Consider the following 26,416-nt stretch of genomic DNA (forward strand, 5'->3'; position numbering starts at 1 on the left):
ATTGGGAATGTCTGGCTCTGAAGGTTATTTTTCGGAAGCTTTGGTTTCCTGGGTGACTGGGAAAGCCACACTCCCACCTGCCTCAGTCAGAATACATTCCACAGGGTTGTAAAGCTAAAACATGGAATATGGATGCACTGTAACCTGCCCTTAACCAGGCTCCAGAGACCGTGTATGCACATTCTTTAGGGTCATGTGATTTTCCTCTCCCCAATGGATTACTGCCCTCAAATTCAAAAAGCAAAAAATAATCTGTTGCAAGCACTTTTCAAAAGGAGGACAAATGCTAGCTTCCATGTGCTGTGTATCCCATCCTTTATTTGAAATGTTCTTGCTTGTGCCCAAGAACCAAAATGAACTCAGGGGAATTTGAAGAGCAATTCAGAAGCTTGAGAAGGTGTCTATGGCAACACTTTTAATACTTTAAAAGTGTTAACTGCACAAACTGCCTTTTGTATTCTGGCTGTTGAAAAAAAAATGCAGATTGAAGAATTATACATTTTTTACAACGTTCACTAAAACCAATTACTTTTCAACAAAAATGTGATATGCTTATTCTACACATGACAACATTCCCCATCCTGTTGAGAAGTACACATGGAGCACTCTGTCACCTTCCACCAAAAACATGTGAAATTTAGTGGAAGACCACCACTGGTTAAGTTAATCAACAACTGTCGCTTTAGCAAAATAATTTATTTTGGTGCAGTTGTCAAAATTGTGGACTTGCTTTGCCCCGTGTATAGATCTAAATGTTAATAATTACTTCTTAAAATAATAATAATAATCAGGGAACAAGCTGAGACAACAACTTTTGTTCTCAGTTTCCATTTGTAAAATTGTAAATGAAAGAAAATTTCACTCAACCATCAAAGAGTGTCAGTGCTATACTTTGGACAGAACTGGACATGAGGCAGCAGTACTATTAATAGTAATTAGACTCCCCCCCTTTTTTCTTTTAAATACCGTACATTAGTAGTCATTTTAAAGTTGCATTAGCAGCCCCTTTGAATAAGGTCCATGGCACTGGGGAGGGTTTGTCACCTATTTCTCCCCTCCCCCACTTGCTATTTTCTCAGTCGGGGAAACAACAGATAGAGGTATCACTTTGATATTTGAATTTCTTCCATGGGAAAAAATAGGGTGTGTGTGTTATGGTGGTGAAGTAATTTTAATCAGGAAAATGGTGAGGGGATGACGACGACATCTTTAAGATCCTATCCTAGTGTTACAGTATTGATACAAATTAGGCGCACCTCCTGCTACTTGTTAACACTTTTGAAAAATGAAACGTCTTATTCATAGATCCCCTAGGTTGCATCTTGTCTGGCAAATAATAATAATTTATCATTTATACCCCGCCCATCTGGATGGGTTTCCCCAGCCACTCTGGGCAGCTTCCAGCAGAATATTGAAATACGATGATTCATCAAATATTAAAAGGTTCCCTAAACAGGGAAAGGCAAATGAGCCACCAACTGAATTTGCATCAGCATTTTACACAGAAGTGGAAATGGTACACAATTGTTTTTCACATAACAATGTTATTGTTGGTATAAACCCAAATTCCAAGCCACCTCTCATGATAACAGTTTTGGCATGGAGGTCTCATTGATCTGAGTCTGCACAGCAGCTGCCTCGTGCCACAAGTCAATATTATTCAACGTATAGACTAGCCCACACTACACAGTTTGTGCCCATGCAGCATCCAATTAGGGGTGGAGAATTTTATCTGATCCATATTTTTAACTGACCTAAATTTGAACCTCCCAGATTAATGCATGAATTAGGACGTAATTATCTTTTACATTTTGCACTTCCCTGAATTTTGCAATATAGTGCTCAGCTCAAAAATTGTACCAAAATGCGTATGAACATCCATTTAGATATGTGCATATTGAGGGGAAAAGATAAAGGCACATTTTGTGACAAGATAATCAAAGAAATATTTAAGTATTATTTAAAATACTTTCATAGATTCTTTTAATAATAATAATAATAAATTTTATTTATATCCCGCCCTCCCCAGCCTTAGCCGGGCTCAGGGCAGCTAACAACAATAAAACAGTACAAAAGTACAGCATAAACAACACTCTAAAATCATTCATTATAAAATTAATTAATTCAAGCCACTGACAGCCATTGGGCCAGAGCTCCGCGAAGATTGCCGAGGGAGGGAGTCAGGTTGTGCCCTTGCCAAAGGCCTGGTGGAACAGCTCTGTCTTGCAGGCCCTGCGGAAAGATGTCAAGTCCCGCAGGGCCCTGGTCTCTTGTGACAGAGTGTTCCACCAGATCGGAGCCACAGCCGAAAAAGCCCTGGCTCTCGTTGAGGCCAGCCTAACTTCTCTGTGGCCTGGGACCTTCAAGATGTTTTTATTTGAAGACCGTAAATTTCTCTGTGGGGCATACCAGGAGAGGCGGTCCCGTAGGTACGAGGGTCCTAGGCCGTATAGGGCTTTAAAGGTTAAAACCAGCACCTTAAACCTGATCCAGTACTCCACCGGGAGCCAGTGCAGCTGGTATAGCACCGGGTGAATGTGATCTCGCAGCGAAGACCCCGTAAGGAGTCTCGCTGCAGCATTCTGCACCCACTGGAGTTTCTGGGTCAGTCTCAAGGGCAGCCCCACGTAGAGCGAGTTACAATAATCCAGTCTGGAGGTGACCGTCGCATGGATCACAGTGGCTAGGTCAGGGCGAAAGAGGTAAGGAGCCAACCGCTTAGCTTGGCGGAGATGGAAAAATGCCGCCTTTGTTGTAGCTGCAATCTGCGCCTCCATGGAAAGGGAGGTGTCGAAGATTACACCCAAACTCTTAACGGACGGTGCTGGCACTAATTGCGCCCCCGCAAGAGATGGGAGTTAAAAAACAAAAACCACCCCACCCCACAGATTAATGCAGGAAAGTGACAGAAAGGGCATTGTGAATAAGCACACTATGTGAAACTGACACGGAGCAAAAATAGATGGATCTAAATTCTTGCAATGGGAACTGATCTGCATGGCTAGTTGATTTACGTTAAATGAATGGAAGCTGGCAGCAACCAAAACACAGAGAGTTCCAAACGGCTTGCGCATGGCAGCTGTACTATGAAAAGTAGTCTAAGAGGCCTCTCACTCACAGTTTATCTTAGGATATTAATATATTAATCTTTGAAAAATAATATTGAGCCTCTTCTTTGCATTTTTATCTCCACACTCAAATGAGCTTTATAAGCCAAAGGAAATCTTCTCACAAAACTTATAAAAGAATCAGCTTAAGGGCAAAATATGATAACTCTTTCCCCTGTAATGATGGCAGGTGAATGCCACTATAATGTGAATTTGTTTTCCATTTAGGAAGGTCAGCTTTAATGAAATGGACCACAGCATGGTCAGAATTGATTGTAGTACATGGATCCTACAAAAGCCACTGAACACATGAAAGGAATTACAGTAGACCACACATCAAACGTTTTGGCCTTGTGCTTCCTTCCTCTTATCCTAGTGGCAGGAAATGCACTACATATCCCGTGAGGTGACCAGACATTTAAAAGTAGTGCCTTGTTCCAAAAAGCTCTGTGTACAGTAATTTACCACAAATAAGCAGAAGACGGTTTTCCACTGCAGTTGTCTCTTACACGTATATCTGGAGCACAATAGGGAGGGGAAAAAAGGTAAAGTATGGCAACTATATCTTTTCAGGCTAAATGCGGGGAAATGTAAACGTCAACTAAGTTTCAGCTTTTTGCTGTGTTAATGTGTATTCTGCCTGGTAATTTTAAAAAGTATCTGTTTCTTGTTTAAACGCTTCAACAAAAAATTGAAGTGAGAGTGAAAATTTTAATACTTTTTTGTGCTCAGAGAGAATAATGTTGATTTACTTTTACTGCAGGACTTATTCTAAATGTTGATTTGATAGCTGTACAAATGATGCAGATGCATAATTCTAAATGGAGGTTTCGTGATATGTTTGGATGATAAAACATTTCCACCAGTCACAAGAGGAACATAACTTTTCTAAATAGACTCAGAAAGGATGACAAAGAACAGGGAGTAATGTCAGCAGCAAGAAGAAATAACTGGTGCTAAAACCAGATGTAAGAACATAACACATTCTTTATTGATTTGTTTTACGGGTTAAATAATTTTAGCTCAGAACTCAACATTGCTTGTCTGTAACAGGACACTAGGTTTTGGCTTTCTAAAATATTACATAAATATTTGGCTTAACACTAAACTGAGGCAAACAACCTCTTTCGGATTCTACACCCATTTTCATTTTGTCATACCTGGTACTCATTGGTTGCTCAAGGTTCTGTTTGTTTAGTGGTACAATACCTCAGCCTTATCAGGTGCTGTATATATTCACCTGGAAGTACTGAGGTTGAGTTTCACTGAACACAAGCTTCCTATTTACTCTGTGGATGTTATTTTGATGTCGGGTGAAAGACAGAACATCCATAGTGTGTTTGATAAGCTGACATGGGACAGGAGTTCTTTTTTCACTGTTGTGTCAGTTTATCAAACCCATACGTGGATATCGGTCAAATCCTCTAATGACCACACTGAAATTATTTGAATAGATAATTTATACATATGATATGTACTGTGCTCTCTATAGAAACAGAAAATACGTTACACACATTATATCTGTACCATTCTAATTTCTTATGCAATTGTTTATACAGTATATAGTGGGAAAAATTAATGTAAGGGGGTCCACATTAGTTAATAACTGCATTCATAATAACTACAATCATAAGGAGGACCCAGATTTATGATGTGAACTATATTCTATGGGGGTGGGGAGAAACCCAAATTGCTATAGTTTCACACTTTTATTGTATTATTTGTTGAACAGCATGCATGTCAGAGTTTCCACAGAAATACCCAATGTGGTGTTTTGATATTAAATGTGATACAAGCCAGGTTAATAAGAAATGTGGAATTCTACCTAGTGTTATCAGCATCTCAAATAAAGCAGAAAAAAATGTAAACATATTAAAACACCCATCCTGAGGTATATTATAATCTACAGTTTTTTTCACCCTGCTTCAGCAGCATGTGGGGCCTTACCCTCCTGCCAAGCTGCATCAATCAACTATCCTTTCCCAAAGTTGAAATGCAATACTCTGCTACATTAACAAAACTAACATTTGCTCTTTCTTCAAAGTCTTGTCTTCAGCAAATGCTTGTTCTAATGAATCAGTGAAATATTAACCACGGAAGACTGCATTGACAAAGAAGTAACAGTAACTAAGTAAGATACTCTATTCTTATTCTAATTCACATGTTTTAGAGATGATAACTTTTAGTATGTTTGTTTTGCGAGTTCTATACTGGTATGCTAGCCTTAGTGTCAGAATTCAGTAGAATGCGTATGCTGTGCTTTTGACTATTAAATGTAAAAATCTGTGGGAAATTATAATATACCCAGAGAAGCCAGGTGGGTGCCAAGGTGTACAGAATCACAGTCATTTCAGAGAAATAATGTATGTAAAGCATTTGATATACGTCTGTAAAACATTATATTCCTTTGATTTCGAGTAAAAGCTGTCTGCTTTCAGAGACAAACAAACAGTAATAAAAATATTAAAAGTTACCAAGCCCTGGGAAAGACTGTGAAGGTTTAGGGATATAGGCCCTCAATGAAATCTGCACATTAATATTCTCTGAAAGGGTATGGGCAAACGGGTTAGTCTAGAAGAGAAGGCAGGGAGAAAGAAATGAAAGCCAAAAATCTTCCTTATGATGAATGAGTGAACTGGCAATAAAGAGCCTGAGGCAAGAAACCAGAAGGCAATAGTCATTCATCTCAGCCTTTCTGAGTACTTGAAGAACTGTTCATATATTATTTCAGTACAGCTTACAAGAAACCTACAAAGCAGGTCAGAATTATTAATTTTCCACAATGTGCCCCTCCCAACTGCCACTTGCTTCTCAAGTTAAGAAACAAAATAAGACAAATTTATACTGTCTATTGAATTCCTCCTTTTACAGTCATGGATAAGGCTCTTTAAAGCGATTACAAAATCAATGTATTGTGGCAAGTTACCCTAAATTTATGTGTAATAAACTACAAATTTGGGCAGTTGTTTTTTTTTTTTTTAATCTCTTGAATATGGTATATGTACTTGCCTTTGAACTTGTGATCTGCATTTTTAATTTTTACCTCATTACATTCCAATATTGCTGATGGGGTCTGGCGGAGAGCTCATGTAGGTGTTTGAATCATATTTAAAACTTTTAGTTGTCAAGATTTGCTATGCATAACTAAGCAGATTTTGTGCCTTTCAGAGCTGTTTAAAATTTCTTGAGAGTTCTTAAACTCATATTAACTGCAGCTTTTGATAATCAGATTGCATTTAGAAATATTACATGTTTAGAAATATTGCTATATAATTTAATTGGATGGTATCCAAAGCTCCAATTCTGCTAACACAAGAGACTTGTACAGTCGTACCTCAGACGCTTCAGGTTACATGTTTTTGGGTTGTGGACTGTGGGAAACCCGGAAGTACCTGAACAGGTTACTTCTGGGTTTCGCCACTCGCTCACAGGTGCGGCGCTTCAGGATGCGAACGCTGCGGGTTGTGGCCGTGCCTCCATCACGGATTACGTCCGCAACCCGAGGTTCCACTGTACTAGTGGAATGGAATGTCCCCCTTCTCTCCTCTCATCTGCAGCCCCCTCAAAATCAGCTCCAGAGTATTGGGGACTCTCTGAAGAAGTTCCTGGGGCACATGGGCGGAGGAGAGGAAACTGAAGTCAGTGGCGTAGCGTAGGGGGTGCAGGGGGGGCGGCCGCACCAGGCGCAACATCTGGGGGTTAGGGTTAGGGGGCGCAAATCCACGGGTTAGGGGGCGCAAATCCATGGGTTAGGGGGCGCAAATTACTTGCCTTGCCCCGGGTGCTGACAACCCACGCTACGCCACTGACTGAAGTGATTGCTTTGGTTGTACCAATTGCTTTTGCAGAGTAATACACAAAATAATAATATATACTGCCACAAATCACTGTACAATTAGAACACAATATAAAAAAGAGTTTAAAACAACTTCACATTACAGAACATACATCTGAAGTGTCCAAAGCCAGGGTAAAAAAATGCATCTTCAGCATTTCCTGAAAGGTGCATAATGAAGGCCCTGGATAAATCTCTGTAGGAAGACACTTCCACAACTTAGGGGCTGCCACAGAAAATACCATCCCCCAGGCCACTGCCCACAGAGATTCTGATGGCCGTGGAACAGCCAAAAGGGCTCCCTCCACCAATCTCAGCACCTGGGAGGGCCTGTAGGGAAGCAGATCATCTTTCAAGTATTTGGGGCCTCAGTTATTTAGGACTTTAAACTCTAACAGAAGCACCTTGAATTGGGCCCAGAAACGAACTGGCAAGAAGTGCAGCTGCTTCAAAACGGGACATCTGAAGGGAACCCAAGCCAGTAATCTGGCCATTGCATTTTGGACCAATTGAAGTTTCCAAGTTGCTTTCAAAGGCAGCCCCATGTAGAGCACATTGCAATAATCCAAACCAGACCATGGAATACAATAGCTATGTCATCTCTGTCAAACAGTAGCTGATGAAATAGCTGTAGCTGAAGAAAGGCACTCTTGGCCACTAAGGCCATCTGAGCCTCCAGGGATAGTGTTGAATCTAGGAGCACCCACAAAGTGTGGACCTGCTGCTTCCAGGGGAGTGCAATCTCATCCAGGGCAAGTGGCCTCCCCACCTCCCAGGCATGAAGCCACATAACATCTCTGTCTTTTCTGACTGATAAGCTATATGTATGTAAAGTTATTTCCAGTTATTCTGGGCAGTAGATTTGAGAATGTTTAATACATGTATTTACAAAAACCATGGATGGTGGGTGACATTTTAAAAGGCACCTCTAACTCCTCTCACACAAAAAATCCTTACAACTCATTTTATTTGGATACAAATTTATGCACATTTAACTACAACAGTAATCCGCTAATATTCCATCATCTATTTGTCAACACCAATCTTAGTATGACTATCCCGCTGCTGTCCACCAATCCCTCCAAAATTACTACTGAGTAATGACTGCACATTTGCACTGCCATTTGTTGCCAGATTAAGTATCTAGCAGCAAAAAAAGCAGCCCACAAGTTCAGCTCTTGGCTTCTGGGACTCAGTGTTTAGGCTTTCTTTCAAACCAGCAAAACTGCAGCAATGTGTTTTAGGTCAAAGCAGAAAGTTAAGTTGCTCATCCCTTGCACATACAGCCTTGAAGAGCCTTCAATTTAGGAGATGGCTGTAGCTTGCTGCATTCATCCTGAGGTCACACATGTCTTTGCAATGGCACTGGGCTGAAGAGGAAGGCAAGCTCTTCACTCTCATCCTTGATGAGACCCAATGCTATTTTCCAGGGCTCTAAGGATGCATTATCCTCATGCATCCGGAGGCCTGGTCTCACTTGCAAAGAGGCTCATGGATGTGGTTTCCCCAACCGATTTTACATCATTCCTATGGCCATTTGTTCCTTCCTAATTTGTAACATGCATACATAATACTTAAATACCCTTGACATCAGTTGTTTAAATTTCTTACAGATATTGGCTGTAACCCACGGGTGTCAGACACAAGGCCCGCGGGCCAAATCTGGCCCGCGAGACCTCGTCATGTGGCCCGTGTAGCCTGGTCTATATATGTCTGTGAGGGACGCTTGGGCTGCGGCGCGCACACAGGGCGCCTCGGGTCCCTTCTGCGCAGGCGCAGACCTCCCCCTCCTCCAGCTACCTAGCCGAGACTTATTTGACACGGCGAGGGCAGGGTTGGATATGGGAGGCTGCCGCCGCTGCTCTCACCTTCTTTTCAGGCTCGCCGGGTGAAATAAGTCCCGGTGGGAGCGCAGCGTGCCTGCGCGAGGTGGAGAAGGGCAGAGCCGGCTTCGCGCGCGTTGGAGAGAGGGAGACTGAGAGCGCACTTGTGTTTCAGGAGCGCACCCTGTGAATACTCGGGGCAGCGTGCTTTTGCTTTGCTTTTCTTTATTTCTTTCTTTAGGCGCGTTTCCGTGCTGCCCAATGAACAGCATCCTCTGCCTCTGGGGATTCGCGATTCAAAAGCAAATTCGATACGTAAATAACGTCAGGCGCGGCTTCCGCAGGGTGCGTGTTGCAAAAATTTATATATGGAAAAAAAGCTGATAAGGAATTGGTTTATATTGGTTTATATATGGGAAAAAAGCTGATAAGGAATTGGTTTATTTCATGCAATTTTTTCCTCAATGTTATTACAGGGTCCAGCCATCAGTTCCCGCCCTCCTCAAAGGTTTAGGGTAGGTAGCAAAGGGGAAAAAATCCAAACAAATGCTCGATTAAAATTTGGGGAATGAGAAAAATTAAAACCTGCACATCTTGTGTAACTTAAACACCAAGCCAAACAGGAAACAATTTTTATATTCATATATGTATTCAAATGAAATCAAGGTGTAGTGTTCCATGAGCCAGAAGCTCTGCATTACTTAATCCAGCTGTTAAAGGTGTCATGGGCTTTGAAGACACTCGAACTCGAACCGGCCCTTTGAGGGTGACCAAACTGCTGATGCGGCCCCCGATGAATTTGAATTTGACACCCCTGCTGTAACCCAAGAGATTATGCCACTTGGCTGTTTAGCAGAAGCAAGAAAACTGGGACACTACACCCACTTGTAATTGTTTGAATATCTATAGACAGGATTTCAACTCTGTTTATCAGGCTATACATGCATAGACTCAGCAGCTTGATAAGGAAAAGGAATTCTAGATACAGGCATCAGCAGATATACAAAATTCCTATCCAGCAAAGAATATGCATAGGGATGTTTTCTCTGCAAACATAAACTGGACTGGCCAGTGGGATGAGATGGGTGGATCTCTGTTGTTCTCTCATCTCTGCTAGTATCAAGAAGGAGAGCGACAAGGCAGCACAGAGCTCAGTGTGATGCGGGTGCAGCAGTGGTGCATGTGACACTGTGCCCATACAATGCTAAACTCCTTGCTGCCTTACCTCTCACCTTCTCCCTGTTAGTACCAGCAGTGACACAAGTTGTTTAGAAGATGGGAAAGCAACACAATCCCACTCACCCTGCCAGCTGCTACTGGGTCAGGCATTATTGTATGGTAAAGCATGATTAAAATTCCATTGATATCAAGGGAACCAAAGAACTCAGTGTGATCCTATGCATATTTACTCAAACTTAAGCCCTACTGGGTTCAATTAGACAGAGGTCTTGGCAACTGCTTAGGACTACAGCCCTGGTTGCAAACATGCAACTATTTGAAAAGTAGCAGATACCACCTGAATGAAACAAGTAAGAAGTAAGAAGTAAAACAGGAAGACAGATTCCCATGAAATATCAAGCAAAACAAGAAAACATATAGAAAACAAACTTTTTAAACCTGAACAGTTTAAATGTAGTAAAATGGCAAACAGTAAACTATTCAGTCATTTCCAACAGTACTGTTATGGTAAATTTTGGCAGCAAGAGGGAAAGTATTCCTTGAAACTTAGTTCCTGCTGCAGGAAGCCACAGTGTACACCATTGCTTTTGTGCCTGCCAAAGCCAAACACAAAGCCTTCAAGTTAAATCAGCTAAACATCAATGCACACAACATGCAGGAGACATATGCCAAAGACATTTTTCAATGGTGGTTTTATGCCAGCTACAGTTCTTCGCGCTGTCACACTAGTCTCCACTTGTGAGAAGATGTTATTTATATCAAATCAGTTACCATTAAATTAGAGATTTGTTTTTAGGTGTCTGCTAGTGAATTCCAGGGTTACTTTATATTAATACCAATGTTGGCGCTCCCATCAGTTAATGTATCTGGTAGGGCAGCACGCTGGATTCAGTTGAAGCCCCAATCGTATTGGGCTGATTTAAGCAGAACCAGGCTAGTCAGATGGAGACAGCCCCAGATTGCAGTGGGATGGGCATCCCATATGATCTGGGGCATGGCGGTAGGGGAAATAGAGTAAAAGAAGTTTTCCTGCACATGCCTGTTCTGCAGGGGAGCACACGTGTACAGTCAAATTCAGCAGGACTGAGACATTTGCTCCCCAGCTGGAAGCAGACCCCAGCAGGATTGGATCTTCCAGAGGATTCAGTCCTTAAGGCAGCCGGGGTCTGCTCTGCCAGTGTCTTCCACACATGGAACTCACTGGGAAAACAGCATCCAGCCCTAGAACAGGAGGAATTAAAGTGTTGTTCTTCAGATGGTGTTGAGATTCGACCCCTATCATTCTGAACCACTGGCCATGCCAGCTGTGGCTGAGGGAAATTGGGATTCAAAGGACACCATGTTAGCTAATACTAAAAGGATTGTGAAAGGTGGTAACTTATGCTTCTCTATTTGTTGCTGCAGTACAATTCCAATTAGTCCCCGCCAAGATGGCCAATGGTCAAGAATAATAGGAGTTGTAGCTTAGAAGGCAACAAGTTCACCATCCTTAATGTAAATTTTGCAATAAAAAGTAGACCTGGGATAAGGTATTGGTCCCACAATACTGGTGTAAAATAAACTTACATAATGAATAAACAGAAGACGTTTCCCCTTAACTCAATGAAGGGCTAGTGATAAATCTATTTCAATAGGTGAACCTTCCACATTGTAAAAAAAAAGGATGGAATACGTTAAACAGCAACAAAGCTGAAGAGGGAGATTTTTTAAAAATGTGCTAAGATTTTAGAGAATAATTTTAAGAAGAAAGAAACCCACACCCATTCTCACAAAGCACTTCAAGAGCTGTGGTAAAAATTTGTCATAGATAAAACCTTGTGAAGGACATCAGAGAACCCACAAGTATTTATGGAATGAACCACAAGTGTATACAGAAGTTAACAAATGTCTCATTACAACAAGGATATGGTTACCTTAGTAACAGAAGCATAGCCTTCACATTATATTCAACTTAAAATTCCACCATAATTAAAAGAAAGAAAATAATCTGTTTTAAATATTACTAGAGAATACTTTCCAAACAAACAAAACATTTGTTGAAACCAAATACAATGTAAATTATATTTACTCACAAGCCATTAATAAAGAATGGTAACAGTAAGCTTTCTGAAGCTTTTCTGAATTATTTTACAGTAACACTGTTTACCACAACCAGAGATTTTATATGTCAATGTTAAACATATATGGCAGCAAAGTATCCTTGAAATGACTGTTCAAAAACATATTTTTGAAATCAGCAGGAAGAGCCCAAGGGACAATGAAACGTTTTGTGGAAAGTCAGCTATTTGCCCAACTGGAATTTGATTTAAATACAAATACAATTGCATGCTAACGGGCAACATCAGCAAAATGCACACTAGGGCATTTTACTGCTTTGGTCCAAAAAAGAATGCATGTCATGCTCTCTAAAGCTTGACATACAGGAGAAAAGACCTGAAATCATATAATTTAATCACCCGTCGAAAACTGCTCTTCCAAATCCTGAAGACTAGCTCTCACATCCAAATCAGAGAGTCTGGAAAATTTGTAGAAAACAGCTCTCCACATTTTCATAGATTTATTAATATCATGAAGCTACTTAGTTATAGCAGTGCTCTGGTGTAATAATCTTCCCCAAAGAGGCGGATTTAGGATAGCACAACTGGTTCAGCTGCACTGGGGGGGGGGGGCACAACAGTGCTGTAAAACAGAGTGTGAGAGGCAAGGGGCACCAGATTTTAGTGTCACACAGGCCATTGCTGAAATTTGAGAGCCAAAAGTTCACCACTATTCCCAAATATATTTTTCTGCCCTGATACCTATGGTTAGGCACCTAAGAAATAATCTCCCTAGACCAGGCTTCCTCAGCCTCGGCCCTCCAATTTTTTTGGCCTACAACTCCCATGATTCCTAGCTAGCAGGACCAGTGGTCAGGGATGATGGGAATTGTAGTCTCAAAAACATCTGGATGGTCGAGGCTGAGGAAGCCTGCCCTAGACCATGATGAACCCTGACTTCATTTTCTAGTGCTCTGTACGAATTTTTTTTCCTGTCAAGCATACAAAAACAGTATGATGTTGTGAATATCAAGGTTCAGCAGCAAAACCTTAGAGGCTGCAGAAAACTTGAGTAAATGATCCGACATGTTAAATATGGATTTAATTGTGATTAATACTAACAGTGCTTGTGCACAAGGGAGACTCACATTATCTGCTAAACTGAACCAGGCGCACTACTACCAGGCAAGATTTCCAACCTAAGTGAAGTTAAGGGGAGCCTCATCTTGGAGTACAGATTCATCTACCAGCCATTAAAGATAAAGTAGCCTCCATGAACACCAGTCATGATGTAACAGGAGGTGAAAAGGGCAGCTCAATGTACTTAAATGGTGAGATGCCTGCTGCTTTTAGACAAGGTGAAATAAGTGCTTCGAAATTCAAATAAGACAATATAGTGGGATATTCTTCCAACTTCCAACTTCATGTTTTCAGTCCTCTGAGAATTTGGTTCCCTACAAACTGCTTCCACATTCTAACAAACTTCAAGTATTCTCACAAAGGAAACGGCTTGTTAATAGTTAAGGATGAGCAGCTGGATGCACGCAGGTCAACACCTCAAAGGTTTCCATCTAGCCTCCAGTATATCCTCTGATCCTAACAATAACACCCCATGTATACCATGTTATACACCCTGACCACATTTTATCATATGGAGACACAGGGAAGGAGCTGTTTTAACCACCATCGTGCACGATACGTACATTAGGCTGTTGTTGAACATTGTTAAGAATGTATTTGAGCCAAAATAGACTAGTAAGATTACTGTCTGGAAATACAGAATGTATCTTTCTAGTCTTAAAACAGCAGTATCAGCTTCTATACTGCTTCTGAGCACAATTCGTTGTTTAATTAATTAACAGTCAAAACCCTGAATGGCGGGCCCCCAAAAGGATCCCTTTATTTCATATGAACTTCACAAATGAACTTCACATATGAACTTTCCCCTGTTTTTTATGCCTTTGGAAGTAAGGCAGGTATGAACCAGGAACTGGGTCTTTTCTGCTGTGGCACCCCAGCTCTGGAATGCTCTCTGGACTCTCGTCTGCCTGGTGCAGAGTCTGGCATCTTTTTGACACCTGAATAAAGTCCTTTTTATTTGCCCAGACCTCTTAGATCTGTGACTTGTTAGCTTTTATACCCATCTTTATTTGGTAAATATTGCTGTTTTATGTTTGTTTGTTTGTTGTTTTGTTTTAAATTGTGCACTGTGTTTTTGCACCTTGTTGTTAACTATCCTGGGAGAATTTTGGGGCACCAAAGAGTAGTACAATAAATATTCAAACAAGCAACTAAGAAAAGGTTCATCTGTCTGTTTCAGATGAAAATACATTTAGTTCTTGTTTCTTGGCTTCTATGGAACAAAGTTCTGTGTAGCCCTTCAGCTTTTCATCTGACAGAAATATGCCCCAGTGAAAAACTGGATGTCAAGTACAGCTGTAAGTGATTGCTGTATCAAAGTGAGAATGATAAACTGTGTTAACTGAGAGACAATAAAGCAGAGGTCGAAATTTGTAGCCCTGTAGATGTTACTGGACTCCAACTCCTATCACCCTCAGCCAGCATAGCCAATTGTCAGGGATAATGGGATCTATAGTCCAGCAATGTCTGAGGCGCAGGTTCCCCATCCCCTGCCACAAATGCATGAAGCCATCTAGTCTTTCTTCTTTACAGAAAGGTTATAGAATTTCATACCACAATGCAGCACTATAATCATGTATTGAGGGCTGCTCCACACATTACACACTGAAATTCACATGGAACTAGGTCTTTTAAAAATAAATTAAGCTTGAACTGATGAAGGAAGTTAGTCTATAATGCTTCCATCCCCAAACTGCACAATGTGCCTCTCAACAGTACACAGTATAAAATACCCTACGTACAGTGGCGTAGCGTGGGGGGCGCAGGGGGGGGGGCCGGCCGCACCGGGCGCAACATCTGGGGGTTAGGGTTAGGGGGCGCAAATCCACGGGTTAGGGGGTGCAAATTACTTGCTGACAACCCACGCTATGCCACTGCCAACGTAGTGTTTTGGTTACAACAGTACAGTGGTACCTCAGGTTAAGTACTTAATTTGTTCCGGAGGTCTGTACTTAACGTGAAACTGTTCTTAACCTGAAGCACCACTTTAGCTAATTGGGCCTCCTGCTGCCACTGTGCCACCGGAGCACGATTTCTGTTCTCATCCTGAAGCGAAGTTCTTAACCTGAAGCACTATTTCTGGGTTAGCTGACTCTGTAACCTGAAGCATATGTAACCTGAAGCGTATGTAACCTGAGGTACCACTGTACTATCATAACCTCAGTTTCTAGAGAGGTCTTTTAAGATTTCACAAGATTCTTTGTTGTTTCTATAACCTCACAGCTGTCACAGTACAAAAAGCCATGCATCTCAAATGCTTTTTCCCAAACAGGACATTCACAGAATACCTCACACGGACGCACATTTTGCCCTACCCTGGCACACCTTTCTCAAGCACATAGAGGTATATTGGGGGGATATGCACTTCTGGTACCCTGGGTGTTTATTTTTACTTTCTCATCTGTAAGCTTCCTAGAAAGCCATTCAATCCTATCACTCCATCTAATCTTCATTTTCCTAGAGAAGATGACACAATTGCTTTCTTGGTGTGCTTGCATGCTCAAGGAAAACATTCCTGATTTTTATGGGTCCATATCCAAGTCAAACCCATGACACCAGTTCATATATCACATTTTTCTGAATATGTGAAAATGGTATTCAGAGGCAAACCCACCTTTAAGTGCACTATGACAAAGCTTCTCCCCCCACCCCACCCCCTTGGATAGAAACTGGTAAGTTGCAAGGAGCCTGAACCAGTTGAGGAATTCCTATGCTTGACAAAGTAATATCTGTCATTTTTAAAGCCGTAAAACATTTTACTGCTGGGAAAGGATTTTGATGTTTGTAACATACTTCTATTGAAGTACAGTTCGAAGTACTTTTCAAACAAAAAAAAAAATGCCACATCTGAGAAACAGACCAACAGGAAGCATAAGACACTTGTTCATCTGTATTTCTGTGACTTTTCTCACTTGGTATTATTTGCAACTATACTTTCATGTTTCTCAGCAGTGCCAACTCTACTAAGAATCATATATTATTTTTATCATGTTGATTACATATGTTCTCCAGTTTTGCTGCCTACATATGATTAGTGTGGTTTGCAGAAAGTCAGTGACACAATCCAGAGCACGACATTCACACAAAGAATGTGTTTACTGTGAAACTTTGCCTTAGAAGTTTGCTTTCTTTCACAGCTTTGATCCACATGACATCAACAGTCCAGCATTTTGAATGTCTGCTAACCATTTAACATTATGAAAATCACTTTCACACTAGGCAGCTACTGAGAGAGAAGGTATTTGCAAAAAAAGAGAGATCCCTTTCCTGACTGATTTTTTTTCCTTGCAGGGGTGGGGAGCCCTTAAGATCATGATAACGTAACTGAAAATTAATTTATTGTTCATCAGTGCTTCATAGACCGTTGAAGTGTCTGAAAAAATATGAAAGCACGCACGATAATTCAGTAATCAATGTAAAAAAGGAAAATTCTATACAAAAAGATTTTCATCAGAATACATGTTTTACTGGATAACTTTTATTCCAGCCCTGTGATGATGTTTAAACTGTGTAATTAGCGAGGGGCTCAGGATCATGCAAGTTTACTTTGCCTACCAGTTCTTTGTGTATTCAACTTTATTTTTGCATGTGAGCTTATATATGCAGAACCCAACATGCACTGCTCAAACTACATGAACACTATGTCTTGAATACAAAATCAAGAGTACAGATTATGCAGACAGAACTCGGGTGCACTGGGCTAGGCAAATACTATTCAATGTGCAATGTGCAGGCAGGGGTAAAACAATACAATCCCAGTCGTCAACCATGCATGCCAGATTAATGATTTCATATCTTCTCTCTCAAGATAATATATTGTTTTGATTTTAAAAAACATTTCTGGATTTTTCAAACATTTTTCTCATTCTAATTTGTCAAATAAAAAACACTTACTGGTAAATGTCTTTCCTCAGCACAGCTCTACTAAGAGGATTGTCAGCCTGAGGAGCCATCGACACAGAGCCAATTTTAAGTACCAAAGTATCTTCCTTATTCGTCTTATTATCTGCAATTGAAGTAGGAAACAAACAACATTTGTGTATACATACAGAGCCAGATGTATTAATGAAGGTATTTCCAGTGCAATGAGTGAGGTGACTTTTCAGTGGAGCAACCATAACATCATCATCATCATTATTATTAACTTCTGCAATGAAGAATAATAATAATAATAATAATAATAATAATAATAATAATAATAATAATAAATTTTTATTTATATCCCGCCCTCCCCAGCCGAAGCTGGGCTCAGGGCGGCTAACAACAATAAATTAATACAACATTCTAAAATCATTTCATTATAAAATTAATTCAAATCAAATTACTGGTAAACCAATTAATACCAAAAAAATAGACAGATAGACAGGCAGGCAGATAGACAGATATAGTTCCCCTGCCCATCCCTAGGCCTGGTAGTCATGCTATTTTGGCTGATGTAGCTTCCCTCATTCCTAACACCATCAGGATAACATGAGAATATATTTAAATTGACTAGTGTTAACTAGTGAAATGCCTGTAATTATTATATGTGCAGTGTCCCTGGGGATATTACAGGGACAGAGAAATGAGTGTGTTTATGTATCTGTTTCTGACAGACAGAGAGAGAAAAGGGAGAATGAATGCTTCTTTGTGCATCTTTGGTATTGCGTATACTGTATGTTTAAAGCATATGACTTCCCCAAAAGAATCATGGGAACTGTAGTGAAGGGTGCTGGGAACTGTAACTCTGTGGGGGGTAAACTACAGTTCTTATGATTGGGGGGGAATCATGTGCTTTAAATATATAGTGTGTATGCAGCCTTTGTGTGGGGCACCCATTTATATGAGAGGAAAGGAAAGGGATGGACTCAGGTACACTATGCTGGGGGGTGGGCAGCTAAAATTGCTCCCTACACCTCTCTCAGTGTCTGGAGTAAGAAACAATATTTTTCTCCAATGGTGTCCTAATCTACAGTCTATATACTTTCCCCCACAAAGCTGAATGGGAAACAAACAAGTATTTCCCTATTGGCAAAGCTATGCCCTAAGTCCTGATTCTTGGACTGGCTGCTGGAAGAATGGAAAAGAATGTTGGGTATTGACATATGAAAGCTTACTGATTACCTAATAAGTGTTTAATTGTTTTTTGGAGATCTTAACAGTTTTAGCTCCTATTAAATATTGTGCCTATTGCAATTACTTTTAACACAGCTACTAAAAAAATACAAGGTATACTGTGAAGAAATAAAGAAGTGAACATGTATTTCAGTACAGAGACCTGCACTCTGTATCTTGTAACATTTCTTTTTGCCCATGAAGGATTTTATGACATTTTAGAAGCTGACAGTGACATCTGATATATATACATGCAGTTGGGCCTAGTGTTCTCCACAAGCCTATGCTTTGAGGATGTACGTAAGCTTTCAATCCCTTTTCCCCATCTGTGGCCACCCAGTGAGATATCGCAGACAACTTGTTTTGAAAGCTAAGCTTTCAGCTACAGATGCTAAGAGTGTGGTGAGTGCTAAGTACTTTACTAAATAACACGTTGCTTGATGTGGAAAGAACAAGCAAACTTCACATGCAGCTCAGAAGACTCATGTGTATGTGTGTTGTGTATATAAAAGCTGGCTTCTGCAACACCACTGAGATGCGTCCAGGATGAATCAGGCAGTCATACTGAGGCTATGATTAACAATCTGGACACACAGCTAATGAATAAACCATGGCAGGGGTGTGGGTGTGTCAGGCAATGCTATCAAATACTTATGAAATACATCAAAAATCATTAAGGAACTGCACTGAAGATAAGGTATAATAAACTATTTGGGGAAATAGGGTTGGGAGGCCATGGCTATGTGGGAAGTTAAGTGGACAAAGCATTTGTATTTTAATCAGGCTAAATAGATACTCATTTTTTCCCCAGTTACAAATACTTTGGTAGATGTCTAAGCTAACCTCAAGAACATTTTTCTTTTTAAACTACAGGACATTTATGCTATCAAATTTACACAACTTCTAAATCATCAAACCTAGCTTCTTAGTGGTGCTGATTTGACTCCGGGGGCTCCCTCTAACTCATCTGTAGACTTTTAAAGTAAGTCTGTTAAATAAATGTAGCTCTAAGCATCATATTTCATGCATGCTTTCACTGATGATCAAATAAAGTATCATTCAGCAACACCCAAATGAACTAACATTGCTACAGCTTTTGTGAAGAAGCATGTGCAGAATGATAATCCTATGAACAGCATTAAAAAAAAATCTTCCTGTAGTATGCAGCCCAACAATAGGCAAACTGACTAATTTGGGCTTTGAGAGTAGGAACACAAAGCAAATCTATATGAATTTTGAATATCACTGTATATCAATAAAGTGGACATCTGTCTATTTGTCTGCCTCCCACCACAAAATAGGCATTAGCACATTTGTCACATTTAACAAACGAGTCTGACACGATTTCCTTTTTGGGCAATTTCAAATGAAATTTCCATTTAGGATCTTTTGCTCTATGTGAAGCCACTTTCAAGATCACGGGAAACTACTCTAGATCAAAACGCAATTAACTGATTTGTCCAAAAAGCACCAATTATTAATTACTTAGCAGAAAACAATTTTATCCACACAGAAGACTGAGCAAATCCTTGAAAGAAGATGGAGAAAACAAGCTAGTCTTCTAGGTCCCTAACAGAAACGGGGTTAGGGAAACAGAAACGGGGTTACCTATATTCTCTGTAGGTAATAGAGCTGGCAAGGGGGAGACGTCTTTGGACGTCCAGAAGACGAGGGACAACAGATCCTATCTATTACTGACTACTGGCTGTGCTGAAATTGGAGTCTAGCAACTTCTGGAGGGCCACAAGTTTCCTATTAGAATGCTTGTTTGCTGTCTTTCAACGTGTTCCATCAAGACAGGAAGTGAAAAGGCAGGTGGCTGCCAGGTAAAATAATGAGAAGTGGGCAGAACTCAAAATGGTATAAAGTGGGATGGGGTGCCTTCCTGTTACTTTTCAATGGCCATGACTGAGCGAATTTGAAACGAAGCCATCTACCTAGCTTTCTTCTCCCACTTCAATCTCTGACAATAAAAAACTTCCTGGAGCAATCAAGACATATCCCTGGGAAGGGGAGGGATAGTTGAGCACTCTAGAAAGCAATTGTACAGTGGAACCTTGGCTGTCAAACGTAATCTGTTCCGGAAGACCATTCAACTTCCAAAACATTCGACAGCCGAGGCGCAAAGGGCTGCCGGCAATTTCAATGGTGAAAATTGAGAAACGCGCCTCAGAAGCCGTTCAACTTCCAAGGCGTGTTCGAAAACGGAAGCAATTACTTCTGGGTTTTCGGCATTCAGGTTCCGAAACGTTCGGCTTCTGAGACGCTTGAAAACCGAAGTTCCACTGTACATTCTTGAACAACTGCTTGTATCTTTATGCATGCCTGAAACTCGTATTTTATGTAAAATACAGAGGGCAAATTGAGGTTTACTGCCCATTATTATGTCAAAACCTTAGATTTAATTAAGCATACTAGATATAGATAGTGTATGAATCCACTTCAACCACTGATTTGACACAGTAGAGCTGAGCACTGAACGAAAGGCCAAAAATATACACATATAACAAAAGCACAGTAGTCATTTGCCACAAGTGTTTCCCTGAAAAGGTTAATTAGAGGAAACCTGGAGAGGTCAGTGCTGAGGTAGCTACCCTGAGCTGACGTGTATCCTATGACCGGAAAGGCAGGCAAGGCTTTCTTTGGACTCCTAAAGGATTTTCTCTAAAATTTGCAAATCAGTAAAACTGGAGAACAAGCCAATGAGGACCCTTCATAAATATATAGTGGAGACAGCATTTTCATGAACAACAGTATCCAAGAAAAATATGCTTATTGTATTAATATAAGGTGGAGAATATAGTACCTTCAATATTGTGCTGCAATTCTTCCATTTTGGGGGAAAAGATTCTGATTACGCCAGTATTGATATAAATAAGCGGCAAGTTCCGAGATGTGAGAATATGAGTCCTCATAGGTTGGCCTGGCGATTTTCTTTTCTCTTTTTGGCTTCTTGGCAGTTTTGCCTGAAATATACTTGCAATTGCATTGAGAAAAGGAAAACAGAGGACAACATCAAATGCCTGAGCCGAGAGAAGAATCTCATGAAGGAAATGAGGAGAACCATCAGTGAAACTTTCAGATAATTTATGCAAAGTTCTTCGCTCATTTCTTGAAATCAATTTGTGACGGACATTTTTTGTAACTGCCTTTGTGTAAGTCAGTGACAGAAATCCATGTTGCTGATGAGAACCATCCAAAAGTTTTGCAGTTGCCTGTATCAGGAAATAGAAATTGTGAGAAATAAGTAATCCATTTGCACTGTGTAAAAATTAGGAGAACTTTTGTCAAACAACCCTTTCATTTTTTATTTCTTTTCAGCTATACACCTCCCTGAACATCAGATGAAAAGGTTTCTGTGAATATGTAGTACATGTTAACTACCATGGCTACTCTTAGAACTGATTCAAATACAAATATACATACAATTGATATTTTAAAATGCATTTGTTTCAGATCAGGGTATGCTGACTTTGACATCTTTCTGTTCAGATGCAATGAACTATAGCAAGCTTCAGGCTCACATGCCTCATTGACCTCATTTGTGTGCAAGAGCAGAATGAAAGCTTCCCCTTTTAGTTTTCAATATACAGCTGTTTTCTATTACATCCAAACTCTGAAAACTATGGTTTAATCTTGATTTGCCAACAAGCCACAGTTAAAATAAACTGGACTTGGAAGTATGGAGGTATTCAAAACCAAGAATGGAAGCTTTGATTTCCCCTTTGCACACAAAGAAGGAGGCAGAGCTCACTACAAGTCACTGTCATAGCATTTTGTCTGAACCAGACCTTCTGAATGAAGATTTGACCTAATATCTATCCATTATGTTCCTACTAATTTGAAAAGACAAATGTGAAAAATGCATCTATTTTGGTGCAAAACAGAGTAGTGCTAATCTTACTGGAAATGGCAATGGTGGGAAATTTGACTTTCCCTGCTTGCAGAGAACCAAAATCCCACCAAAGCCAATAGCAGAATAGTCAACGAATTGACTCTATGAGGTCTAATCCAAATTTCTGCAGGAACCCCATTCATTTCAATAACAGTGGAATTTCCATTCATACAATGGAAATGAGAATGTGCAACCCTTTGTGTGAAATCAATGGGGAAATGCTTGTTTAAACAGGAGCTTTGCAAATAGAATAATGTTCCTGTACGTTCAATGACTTTGGACATATTCTTTTTATGTTCTACTAAGACACATGTATCTCGGCCCAATTAGCTAATAGCACAAATGGCTCTTTATACATTTTCAAACAATGCCATTCAGATACACTTGATTATTTAGTTACATTTATGCAATTATTTTTTAAAAAATGGTAAAGAATTAGTAAATTAGCTTCATTTGTGTTAGAATGAAGTAACTCGGATAAGTAGCAACAGTAATTTTGCATGTACATGTCCTTGACAGAAAATAATCATGGAGAACAGAACTTCCACTAACCAATAATAATAATAACCTTCCTTGCTGGGTTTCTTAATTGATGCTGTCTGTTCATTCATTACTCTCCATGGGGGAAAAAAATCTCAACTTAGTTAAAATCTCAGGCTCTTTCTCACCTCGAGCCCTTGAAAAAGTAACAAGGGGACCAGACTATACTGTGTTTATCTCCCTGGCTATTTGATCTGTTGAATGATAAGTACATTTTCAGTTAGGTGGTCAGGGAGACACCATAATCAAATAGTCAGATTTTTTTTTTCTGCCAAGGGAGAGGAAGGTGTGATCACACACCACAGGTTGACACCAAGTTGAAATTTCTCACTGGAAAGTAACATGTGATTTACTCCCAATAAATGGAACATCTTAAGATTCACATCTTAAATATACAAATATAAATAATGCATATGTGGATGTCTGAAATCTGGACCCTTTGTAAAAATCTACATGGCGTATGTAGATGCACTGGTCCATTAGGGGAAAAACCCCTAAAGCCATAGTCAGTGCTTTTTTTCGGGGGGGGGGGGAGACACAGGAATACCCCTAAACATTTTGAGAATCTTTGTACTTTTGTCCATTTACTGTATTTATTTTTCCAGATTTGAACTATAAAATGGTGATTTTCTTGAGTCAAAATGAAAGTGAGCATTTTTATTTTTTTTTAAGGAAAAAAGCACTGGCCACAGTAGAATAACCCATCTTCCCCAGACCAATTGTTGGTATCCAAAGTCACAAAAATTTCGTAGTCTATGTATCTTTAAAGCTGAGAGTAGTTCTCTCCACCCACGTCACTTTTTTTGGCTGCTTAATCCACAGTGTCTGAAGAAGAGTTCTGGACAACTTTGAAGCCTCATCACTAGTTTGTGGCACTTTAGCTGGACCTAATAAAACCAATTATCTGCAGCTTTGAATTTTAGTAATATGTTTGCTTAAGCCATGCTCAGAGCAGAGCCACCAAAATCAATGGACTCAAATATTTCAGGAGTTATCTAGAACCTATGCATGATAGCGTAAAACATCAAAGTGACCTCTCCTTTAGGGTCACATTTGTAACACACAAAGATGCTCAAGTGAATATTCTTCCTTTGCTCTGCAGCAGTCCTATTTCCCAACTGTGTAGACAGACCACACTTGTTGCCAGAACATTACTGGGAGAGAGAGGCTATTTTAGAACAAAATAAAAACACCAGCTTGATAAAGAAGCTTTTGCATGAGTAGCTGTTCATCATTCTAAACCAGTGTTTGTTAATGGAAGTTCTGTAATATACATATTGCATTGATTTCTTACAGAGGGAAAGAAGCCAGAGAAGTTACTGAAAGGGTCCTGCTTGCTGACGGGTCGAACCAACAATGTACGTCTGTTCAGCTTGTCAGTACAGGAAAGGAAGACACCTCCACATTTCCCCAGAGACCAAGAGTCTTCCCCAAAGCTTGAGGTGATGCAGGCAAAAAAGCAAAAAAACAAATATAAAGCCATAAGGGGGGGAAATCATATATTTTAAAACTAAGCTGAATTCGGCCAATATCCATTGCAGGCTTTGCAAGTCCTTCACCTCAAAAATCACAATTCAATTCAATCAAAAGAAAGAAATCATAAAGTTGAAACTTTCCACAGTCTAATTATTTGGCAGGAGAATAAAAAATTATCAGGAATTAAAGTAGAGCAGGACTCTCCCTAGGTAATGACTAAGTGTAATTTGATTTGCAATTAATTATAAAAAGGGAACAGAAGCTTTATTAGAATGGAAAGAGATGGAGTGCAAGAACTAATGGACTTTTTAAAAGTTGGAAATTGTATTTTCTCCTTTTCCACAAGAACAAATTGACTTTCTAAAAGCTATTGGTGGTTTATACCATAATTCTTGCAGTCCTTCACCCTTCTGCATGAGAAAAAAAATGTTTAGATTTTAGGATAGTTATTTGGTTAAATATCTTATTCTGCTACAAAAATCTCACCACAAGTTTTTCTTTGCATTGTAGGAATATGCCTTCAAAAAGTCCAGACTGCCAACCTTCTCCTGGTCTGGAAAACACAACATTCACCTTATCTGTTCTCTGCAGCTGGTCAGAATCTACACATTTAAACTACATGAAACTATATTTTGAATATTTTAAAAAATATATATAGTAGTCATTCTGATTTGCAAACCAAACTGTAGAAACCCACCAGTGTTAAGCAATTTTACATTGGAAGATTAGCATCAAGAAAAGAATACTACTATTTTTAATACGGAATTTAGCCAACTGAAACCCCTCAGCATTTGCACTAAATCTGTAGACAGAAAGAGTATTTTAATAATTTGGATAGATATATGAAAAGCATGCTGAATTAATTACTATAATACATGTGGGGTATTTTTTTAAAAAAAGTTACACTATTAGAAGAATAAGAAGAAAAAACTAAGAAAATTGTTTACTGTCAGATTGCAAGCCATTTTTCACTAGAGCATGCTAAGGTTTCGGTGCACAGATATTTCCTAATTCCACAGGATGCTTGTTATTGCTGCAAAATTTCACACAAGTATTGTCATAAACACAATAACTCCAGAAGGTGATAGTTAAAGTATAATTAATGTCAAATACAAAACATCAGCTTCTGGTTCCATAGTTATGAAATCCAGCTTTGTGTCTTAAGCTAACCACCATGATAAAATGATTAGAAAGGTAACCTAAAATAATCTTCAGTTTGTACCATAAGACTACATATTGCTCTCCAGAGACTATGAAGGTAAATATTTGTATCAAACCTACAGATATTAGCAGAGGCATGTTCTTTGTCAAACTGAGTATATTCTTCTTATTACAACTAATGCTGCTTTCTTCCACGTGCAAATTGCGGCAAAGCAATATCACTTCAAATCATCTCTTTTTTATTTGTATTATTATGACTACCACTAAAGACAGAGGTGACTAATCAGCAGCCCACTGGCCATATTTGAGAATCCAATCTGTTTTTGTGGCCTGCCAAAATGTGTAATTTCAAAAAGCACATTAAAAATATTAGAGATTTCTATTTACACACACACACACACACACACACACACACACACACAATGCTATGATGCCATGGTGCCAATAGGCTTTTTGTGGGGCACCCCATGCCTCCCCATCTAAAAATTTTCCATTAATTTTTATTTTATTTGCTGGATGAGTAATGGAGTGATAAAAATATTTTATTTAAAATTGTGTAGAATAGCTGATGGGAAAGACCTTTGGAAGCTTTGAGAATGGGAAGATGGAAGCTTACTGTGTCTAAGTGAGTTGTAATTCCTCTTAACTTTTCAGAAGGCAGGAAATCACCATTGCTGACAGCCTCCGCCTCTGCTGAACCTCGGTTGTGTTTCATGCCAATGCTGAGCATAATGTACAATAAAGGGAAGGAGAATGAAAGAAACAAAGAACACCCCAGAACACAGACTCTGTAAGGAAGGGGGAGGGAGTGCAGAGACCCAGTTAAAAGAAGAGTAGCATCTATATGTGATTAGTTGCAACCACCTAACAGAGTGTGGCCCTGGACACCAGCAAGGGACTCAGCTCAGAATAATGTTCATGGTAAGTTCCCAACACTGTATTCTAAGATGAGCATGGGAAGTGCCTCTGTGAGATATACCCCAGTTAACCTCTGATAGGTGGCCGTGTATGGTCTACAACAGCAGTCGTCTCCCAGAGATGTATGGTAGAAAAGGCAGATGAGGATGTTGGCTGCTCTAGTGGAATGTGCTGTTGGATAGTGGCACTGAGGTTAAAAAAAGAGAAGTATG

The 26,416-nt window shown here is 39.8% G+C and overlaps 1 protein-coding gene across 8 annotated transcripts in view; it reads right to left on the reverse strand.

Moving 5' to 3' along the window:
- VPS13B (vacuolar protein sorting 13 homolog B) overlaps window positions 1-26,416 on the reverse strand; it is a 399,672-nt gene that overhangs the window by 141,475 nt on the left and 231,781 nt on the right. For 4 of the 8 annotated variants that reach the window (XM_083749735.1, XM_083749736.1, XM_083749734.1 and 1 more), the window contains exons 28-30: window positions 23,944-24,085; window positions 21,021-21,429; window positions 17,015-17,126 (exon numbers count right to left, since the gene is read on the reverse strand). In XM_083749735.1, coding sequence (XP_083605861.1) covers window positions 17,015-17,126; window positions 21,021-21,429; window positions 23,944-24,085 — 663 coding nt within the window. Of the gene's footprint in view, window positions 1-17,014; window positions 17,127-21,020; window positions 21,430-23,943; window positions 24,679-24,995; window positions 25,980-26,416 lie in introns of those variants that run through there. The other 4 variants (XM_083749738.1, XM_083749739.1, XR_014566943.1 and 1 more) reach the window with 3 other exon arrangements.

This window comes from Podarcis gaigeae (genome assembly GCF_964106915.1).
Source record: "Podarcis gaigeae genome assembly, chromosome: 7".
Lineage (NCBI taxonomy): Eukaryota > Metazoa > Chordata > Lepidosauria > Squamata > Lacertidae > Podarcis > Podarcis gaigeae.